The following is an 8,391-nucleotide window of genomic DNA, read 5'->3' as shown; positions in this document are numbered from 1 at the left end:
ATCTACAAGACCCAGTCAGGTTTCAAAGCTCCACAGATCAATGTCCTTTGTAGACTTGGGTAGTGTGTGTAACTGTGGGCCATCTGAAGAGTTGCCTTATGCAGAGTGTGACTGTTTGTCTAAAGTAGCAGTGTCTTACTTTGGCAGCAGCTCTGTCTCAGAGGGCTTTCGTGCTAAAAGAGCCTCCTGGATTCAGCCAATGGATTTTAAGCAAGAGTCTGGGAGGTAGCAAGGACTTAAACCAGGGCATTTCTACAGCCAACCTCCCCAAAATGTCCAGTCTGCACCTCCAGCTTCGTCAGGCAAATTGGAGACTGAACTTTCCATGCCTGGCCTCCCAACAAAGGAGACCTATTTGCTGAGGCGATTGGTGTCAAGCCAATGCATGTTTAGTGGTGAATTTGCACATGCACGAGTTCTCGAGATCTTTCTATGCCTTTTTATTTCAGAAAATATTGTGTCACAGATAGCTTTGATAAAAGTTGTTCCAACAACAAAAATACATACTTGTAAGGTATAAGGGAAAAAAAAATAATTGACAAGGAATTCCTGAAAAAAGTTGTCCTCTCCTCTCCACCCCTCCAGAGCCATCAAGATGAAATGTAAAATGTGGAAGAACAGGCGTTTTATTTCAGCTTCCTGACTTAAATTTGGTCCATAATATTAACACACACCCCGCCACGTGTACACATTCAGCACCAACAATTCTGATGTAGTTATGCACTCGGGACAATAAAGGCTGTACTTCTGGAACACACAAAATCAGGAATAGAGGTAACTGATTTTTACCTGTAGTAGTAGAGACCAACCATCTGCCACCTCTATGATGTGTTTTACATAGCGTTTACCTTTTGTTCGAAAATCGCCCACGGAACACGAAAGGATTGTGTGGGCAGAAGAGTTAAAAGGAATTCTGTTTTCCTAACCGCTTTACCAGATAGGCACTTTAAAAATAAGCAAAACCTAAGCTATTTTAAAGAATACAAATTTTAATGCCCTGCTGTAAAAATATCTATATACTGAGCTTTGGAACGTTTGTGGTTAGACCTGCAATATCTTGCTACGCCACTTCTGGTCTACCTAGGACATGAGGGGCAGGAAAAGGCCTGAGGAGGTTGCCTCTCTCAACCCAGAACAGGTAACAAAGGTTAACTCCCCGCCTGGGCCAAAAGTAATAATAAAAACCATCACATTAGATAAACTATTGCCCTATTTCCTCCTCCCAGAGTCAGAGGACTCACAGAGGACCACAAATCCAGGTGAGCTTTTTATTGTCCAACCTGAGAGGGAAACCATGGGACAAGGAAGGGTGTTAACACTCAACCCAGTAGCTAAGAGCTCAGTGCTATGTGGGATAGCCTTTTCCTAGCTGAAGGCACCCTTCAAGGTGAAAATACACTACTTTGGGTGTTTAATTATGTGGGGGGCTCTGAAAAAGACATGCACTGCAGCGATGGCAATGTGAAGCAGACCACCAGCGCAGGGGAGACAGAGTTGGGACTTGGCCCCCACTCTGAGCAGCACCCTTTCCTTTCCCTATTTCAGGGTGGGAGGAATGGGCAGGGCGGTTTTCAGCAGAAAGGCAGAGCTAAGGAAACCCTACACCAGGCACCCCCAAATTTCGGCCCTCCAGATGTTTTGGACTACAGTTCCCATCTTCCCAGACCACTGGTCCTGTTAGCTAGGGATCATGGGAGTTGTAGGCCAAAACATCTGGAGGGCCACAGTTTGGGGGTGCCTGCCCTACACACACAGCTTCTGCTTCAAACTGCAGCCTCAGTGAGCGCGTTGTATTAAAAACATACACACAAAAGAACATAACTCTACATAACACCTAGTTCTGTTCTCGGTCGCCACAAAAGGACCACAAGAACAAAACGAACGAGACTCCTTGCAGCTTCTGCATGAAGTTTCAGAATGAAAGCTACTTGCCTAGAATTGAAAGCAGGCAACTGAATCTGGCCGTCTGTGGAACTAAGAGTACATGTTTGTGTACTGAGGCTTGTGCTGTAATACAGCAGACACACTTTCCATCAAGGTACTTGCTAAGGAACACCTACCTATAGTGAAAATAAAAATAAAAGGCATAGAAAATTGAGGCAATGGGTTCAGCAAAAGTTGTCCCTTTTACGACTAGCTAAACTGGTGTACAAATGGGGAGCGGGGAACACTACATGGAGAGACAGACGTACAGAAGAAAGGCCCCAAAGGCTACGTGGCAATGTAAGGCACTTGTATTGTTTTGCAATATGCTACACAGCGGCTTGGCAACTTTGTGCAGGAGGAAGCAGGGTTGTGCAGGCTGCAGGCTGCTTTGTGCACCTTTTAAGAGTGATCCTCTGAGCTGCCTTGGAAGACATATGGCGCCGGTTGCTGCAAAGTCAGGGCAGCTCTGTTTGGTGATAATGGGCTGTGCTGCAGCAGCTTGGGGTCTAGCACAACAAAGTAAGGAGAGGTCCCATCTTAAAACAGTGGTGTCTCTTTGGAACAGTGTCCAGCCGTGTTAAGGAAGGTGGTGGGCAGAAGGAAGGCAGGCCTGGCTCCCATTAGGCTCAACCAACTGAGAGCTGGCTTCACAGCTGCGCCCTGTTGGCTTAGCCCACTTCACCTGACCTGCTTATAGCACCATCGTCCACCCAGCATCGCCCTTCACTCCTATTCAAAAATAAAATATAAAGATGAGGTATATTTGGGACTCAACAAGGAGCGACAGGCACACACTGCGAAGTTTGGCTTCGGCTCAGAATGTCCCTCATCTGGACATTCCAGGTTTTGGAGGAAAGGGAAATGGATGCCTCCAGGTTCGCTCCCAAGTAGCGCCAACAGTAAAAGAACAAGAGCGTTTCAGCTCCTCATACTTGGCAACGTTCCCAAAAGCTTTGCAACCGGTGGCCAAGCAAGCTCAACCAAGCACCCCAGCCAGGCCGTGTGAGCTACCCCTGCCTTGGCTGCCCCCCCCCCCTGTTTTACTGTCCTGGAACATGAGATACGAACACAGCTGGTGCATTTGGCTTGGTGGGTTAAAGGTTATGCCGACTCAACCGAAGGACACTGTGGGATAAGAACGTGCGCAAAGAAATAGAAAGCTGGAAATGAAACCTGCACCAGTTATTATAAAAGATCCCATTTTTTTGGGGGGGGGTTTAAAATAATAAGCCAGGCAACCCTTTGCAGAAGCCTCCTTAGCATGTATAAATCGGGAGGAAATGCTGTTGGGATCAAGAATGCAGCAGGGAATGGCACAGGGGGGCATCCCCCACCATTTATGGCACTGGGCAGCTGGGCTCCGGTCCTGCTTGCAGGCTTCCCAGGGGCACCTGGCTGAGAACAGGATGCTGGACTCAATGGGCCACGAGGCTAATGCAGCAGAGATGCTCTGATGTTCTTAAAACGCGTGCAAGGTGATCCAGTTGCACTGGGGACAAAGGCAAGTCTCAAAACTAACCCTGCGGACTGTGGCAGACACAATTGAACTAAGGAGGGCCAGCGGATACCGATCCCTGAAAACAAAAAAAGGGCCACAGTACAAAGAAGCTGTCACTTCTTCTTGGGTGAAGGACCCCTTCCCTCTCCCAGAATACGCTTCTCACGGTTAGTTCTTCTTCAACAACAAGAGGAAGTGTAGCAGTTAGAAAAGGGTGGCCCCCGAGGTAGACTGTACACCGAGGTGACAGAGTAGATGGAAAGCACTTTCACCCATGAGAGAGATTTCCTCTCACAGCGTTCATAACACGTCCACGTATTAAGGGTTAGGAACTGTGCAGCGTTCTGTGTGGAAGAAACCTATGTAGCCTTAGAAGGACACCATTCCCAGGAGCTGCAAGGAGCAGCCAGAGTGGAAATGGGTTCAGATCCCTTGGACAAAACTTGTGAAAAAGTATTGGGGGGGGGGGACACGCTTGAAAAGCAGAAGGCTACGGTTCCAATCCTGAAGACACTCTCTAGGGAAGAAGAAGAGGCTTACTTCTGAGCAAACTTGCACTGAATATGCTGTACAAGAAATAACATTGCTGTCCTATGTTGGTACGGGTGGACCACTTGAATATGACAGACCCGGTCATAAAGATTACACCAACACTTCATGAAGGAAACCTGCTGTAGAGGAAACAAAGGCACGAGGAAACTGTCCGCTTGTTAAGTACGGAGGTCACAGACCACCCCCAGACATCTGCCCTGAGCTGCTATTTCAATGAGCAGTGAATCTTCTCCCTAGACTAAGGCACAGTCGGCTGGGGATGGTTCTCAAGGTCTGGGGAGATGCAAGGCATGTCTGACACAGACCAAGCTGCCAGGCCAGCAGGTCTTATTTGTTGGTGATTTAGGAGAATGCAGTAAATTCTTTTTATCGGCTAAGAGGAAGCAGTATTGGAGAGGAACTGCGCGCATCTGTCCCCTTCTCCAGAATGCAACTGGCTAAAATTTCAGTCTCTGCAAATAGGCATAGCACAACGCAAACGTTGCATACATACTAAATTATGTTTGTGCACTTCGCCATCATGTTGTGAAGGCCTGGCACATTTTAAATGTTCCACTAAGATTACTAGATATGTAACAGAATTAGGAGATGCAGGCAGAGAAGGGACCTTAGAGATTTGCTCCATTTCCCACAAACTCGCTCTGCAAGAGTGGATTGTCTGAAGGGGTCATCCACATACTACCCAAATGTTCTATTGTCCCGGCAACGAAGCAAATCATGTCCTAAAGATGCCACCTCTCCAAACCAAAGCATCACGAGATCTGGCGAGAGTGAGGTGGGCGATACTGAGTCAGGGAATGGGTTTCCAAGGAGCAATTGCTTACAAAAACATCTCTGTGGGTGCAGGAAAAGCAGCAAGAATACACTGAAGGCCAGATTAAAATGAGCAACAAGAAAATACATTGGCTGAGGAAGATGTTTGGTGTTCTGAAGCCCCACTGTGGATGGAGAGGGGCTTTTTGGTTACTGCAAAATGTCTGGAGGCAGAGAGAGGGGGGGGAAAGAGCTTTTCGGTGGTACGTTGATTCAAGCCATTTGAAACAGGGCTTGGTGAAGACACAAGGGAAGGAGCTGCTTCTTATTCCCAGAGTCTTTGTCTCGCATTTCCCATTTCCTCCTTGCAGACTCTGCTTTGGCTCTACGGAGACTTGAGTTTCTTGGTCCGCGGCGACGTACCATTTTCTGCTTTCACCACTCCATTTTCATGGTAGCCTGAGGTGCGGGGAGAAGGAGAAAACGGCATTTTGATAAAATTCCTCAATAGGGCTTGTACAAGGCTTTTAAAGACTCAAAGAATGGAGTCTGGAATGCTGTACTTAGTGCTATAGTTTTAGGGTGAAGGCAGTGGCCCCCACCCCCTCAGCTAACTCTGACAGTTCACATTGTCCCCTGAGGTTTTCCGAAGCCACCAGTATGGGGTTTGGTGGTATGAGCAGAACTGCTCCACAAGAAACATCGCTGAGGCTTCTGGCAGATTTATCCTATGATGTCGTTGGCTTAACTGGTCATATCCTGCCGTCCCTCCAAGGATCCAGCAGTAGCTCATTTAGTAGCTGCATTCACCTATCCAGGAAATCTGCAGGGCCAAAAAAAATTGCTTGGGCAGCATCATGTGAACCCGTTAGACCCCAGGGAGTGACTGGGTGAGATGTGTGTGTGTGGGGGGGGGGGAGCTGCAAGGGAACCAATAGGTGTTTCTGGGCTACTAATCCTACCCCCCTGGGTGAGGTGTGTGTTCTAGCTGTGGCAGCTGCTTGGGATCCAGCCAAGTCCGGCCTGTTTCAGCTCATCGCAGAGACCAGAAAAAGCCACTACAGTGGTGCCTCGCAAGACGAGTTTAATTCGTTCTGTGAGTCAATTCGTTTTGTGAAAAATTTGTCTTGCGAATCCCATAGGAATGCATTGAATTTTTTTGTGCCCATAGGAACGCATTAATTGAATTTCAATGCATTCCTATGGGAAACTGCGATTCGCTAGACGAATTTTTCACAAAACGAATTCGTCTTGCGAGGCAACCTCCGATCGCAAAACCCATTTGTCTAGCGAAAAATTCGTCTAGCAGGGCATTCGTCTAGCGAGGTACCACTGTATTGTCTACTAGCTGCTTAAACGAGAACAGTTGCCCAATTAAAACAACCCTAGTTGATTATTCATATATATCTTAACAAATTAACTAGATCTGCATATATTTGGCATATAAAAGAACAAACCACATGTGTCACAGCAGGCATTAGCTTAGGAGAGGAGTCCCCCACATTCTTTTTAACACAGAAGACAATGCCTGCTTCTTTTCATTCTTGATAAGTATTTTAAAATATATATTTTTAAAAATCCGCTGCCCAATTAATCTTTCTCCCCCCAGCTGAACAATACACAGTGGTACCTGCGGGATCCGTTCCCTGAGCCCCAGTTGCTGGCCGAAAAGGATGCTGGACAAAGTGCCGCGTCTGTGCATGCGCACGGAATGGTTTGCGCTTCTGCGCATGCGGCATACCTGGAAGTAACCTGTTCCGGTACTTCTGGGTTTGCTGCGGATGTTCGACAGAACGGGCACTCGACGAGGCGGACACTAGACGAGGTACCACTGTATATATTTTAAGAAACTGATTAATCTGACCACACAGTCAGCTACACACTAGAGCTAAGGCACATCGTAAGCTGCCTCTCACACCAAGTAAGGCCCCTGCTTCCTCTCGCTCAGTATCGCCTGCACTGAGCGGAAGCCCCTCTGCTTCCAGGCAGGGAGCATCTCTGAGGGGGTGCAGTACACACGCTCTCCCACGCAGCGCACAGAGCTCAAACCAGACACGGGTGTGATGCCCCAGCCAGATGCTCACCCGACTCCCTTTTGATGGTCTTCAGCTGCTGCTTGTTATGGGTGGCGGCGGCAGCCGCAGCAGCTTTTTTCCTAGCGCTCTGCTCATTCCAGTACTCCCGCCAGCGCCGCAGCTGAAAGTGGATGAAGCGCCACATCATCCAGGCCTGTGAGAAGCACACCAGAAGCAGGACAAACATCCTGGGGGAAGCAAGCAAGGGAAGGCAGGCTGTGACTGAGCAAGGAGCCAGCTGGTTTCAAAGGGGCGCTCCAGGAAGTGAAAGAGGCTGCAGATTCAAACGCCTGGCCATTGGCCTGCCTTTCTGTATCGAAAGCCCTGGGGAAACCTAGACTGAGAGCTGGCCCACCCAAGTTATCAACTCTGCCACTGCCCATCTTGGGCTGGTGGGCATGTGCATTTTGCTTTGATCCACAGCCAGATCTCACACAAAATCTTGAAAATAATGGTGTACAGCTTCATTCGGAGGACTCATTTCTAGGGCTTGCCGATCAGAAGGTTGGCGGTTTGAATCCCCGCGACGGGGTGAGCTCCCGTTGCTTGGTCCCAGCTCCTGCCAACATAGCAGTTCGAAAGCATGTCAAAGTGCAAGTAGATATATAGGTACCTCTACAGCGGGAAGGAAAACGGCGTTTCTATGTGCTGCTCTGGTTTGCCAGAAGCGGCTTTGTCATGCTGGCCACATGACCTGGAAGCTGTACGCCGGCTCCCTCGGCCAATAAAGCGAGATGAGCGCGCAACCCCGGAGTCGGTCACGACTGGACCTAATGGTCAGGGGTCCCTTTACCCTTTACCTTACCCTGAGAACACCAGAAGCTTCAGCTAGACTGGAGCCTCATTCAGGCATTACAGAAATGGGGGTGGGAGCCACCAAGTTGGGCATGCACCCTCCCCCCCAAAACACACCAACCATATGTGTGGAAAAACACCCCTTCCTGTCCCTGTCCCCTACCTTATCACATTCTAAGGTCACAGTGTTTAAAGTACAGTGGAACCTCGGGTTACGTTACCCTCGGGTAACATAAACTTCAGGTCATGTTACCAGCAAACCTGGAAGTGTTTTGCCGTGCGTGCATGCACAGAAGCGGTCTACTGCTGTGTGCGCATGTGCAGAAGGGGGCACTTCCGGTAGCGAAAACTTCAGGATACGTCCGGACCTCCGGAACGGATCCCGTTCGCAACCAAAGATACCACTGTCTATTCTAAACAAACCCATGGCACCTCTCTTATGGCTACAGGGCACAGTCAAGTACTAGTTAAGGGGGATCTCCAACAGGTGGCCACTGCAGTCAACGCTGGTGCCGATTTAACACTTAACCATAGAATCATAGAATCATAGAGTTGGAAGAGACCACAAGGGCCATCCAGTTCAACCCCCTGCCAAGCAAGAAACACCACCAAAGCATTCCTGACATGTGGCTGTCAAGCCTCTGCTTAAAGACCTCCAAAGGAGACTCCACCACACTCCTTGGTAGCAAATTCCACTGTCGAACAGCTCTTACTGTCAGGAAGTTCTTCCTAATGTTTAGGTGGAATCTTATTTCTTGTAGTTTGAATCCATTGCTCTGTGTCCGCTTCTCT

At 48.6% G+C, this 8,391-nt stretch overlaps 1 protein-coding gene and 1 long non-coding RNA gene across 2 annotated transcripts in view; one reads left to right on the top strand and one right to left on the bottom strand.

Annotated features, from left to right (window-relative positions):
* Positions 1–8,391, top strand: part of LOC148686118 (uncharacterized) — a 312,355-nt gene that overhangs the window by 268,636 nt on the left and 35,328 nt on the right. The window lies entirely within an intron of this gene.
* The window catches only part of TRAM2 (translocation associated membrane protein 2), a 42,833-nt gene continuing 34,867 nt past the window's right edge, over positions 426–8,391 (bottom strand). Inside the window, exons 10-11 of the mRNA XM_035110402.3 lie at positions 6,814–6,992; positions 426–5,188 (exon numbers count right to left, since the gene is read on the bottom strand). Coding sequence (XP_034966293.1) covers positions 5,115–5,188; positions 6,814–6,992 — 253 coding nt within the window. The 3' untranslated portion in view covers positions 426–5,114. The remainder of the gene's footprint in view (positions 5,189–6,813; positions 6,993–8,391) is intronic.

This window comes from Zootoca vivipara, chromosome 3, assembly GCF_965207765.1.
Source record: "Zootoca vivipara chromosome 3, rZooViv2.hap1.1, whole genome shotgun sequence".
Classification (NCBI taxonomy): Eukaryota; Metazoa; Chordata; class Lepidosauria; order Squamata; family Lacertidae; genus Zootoca; species Zootoca vivipara.
This window is presented reverse-complemented; position numbering and strand designations above follow the sequence as displayed.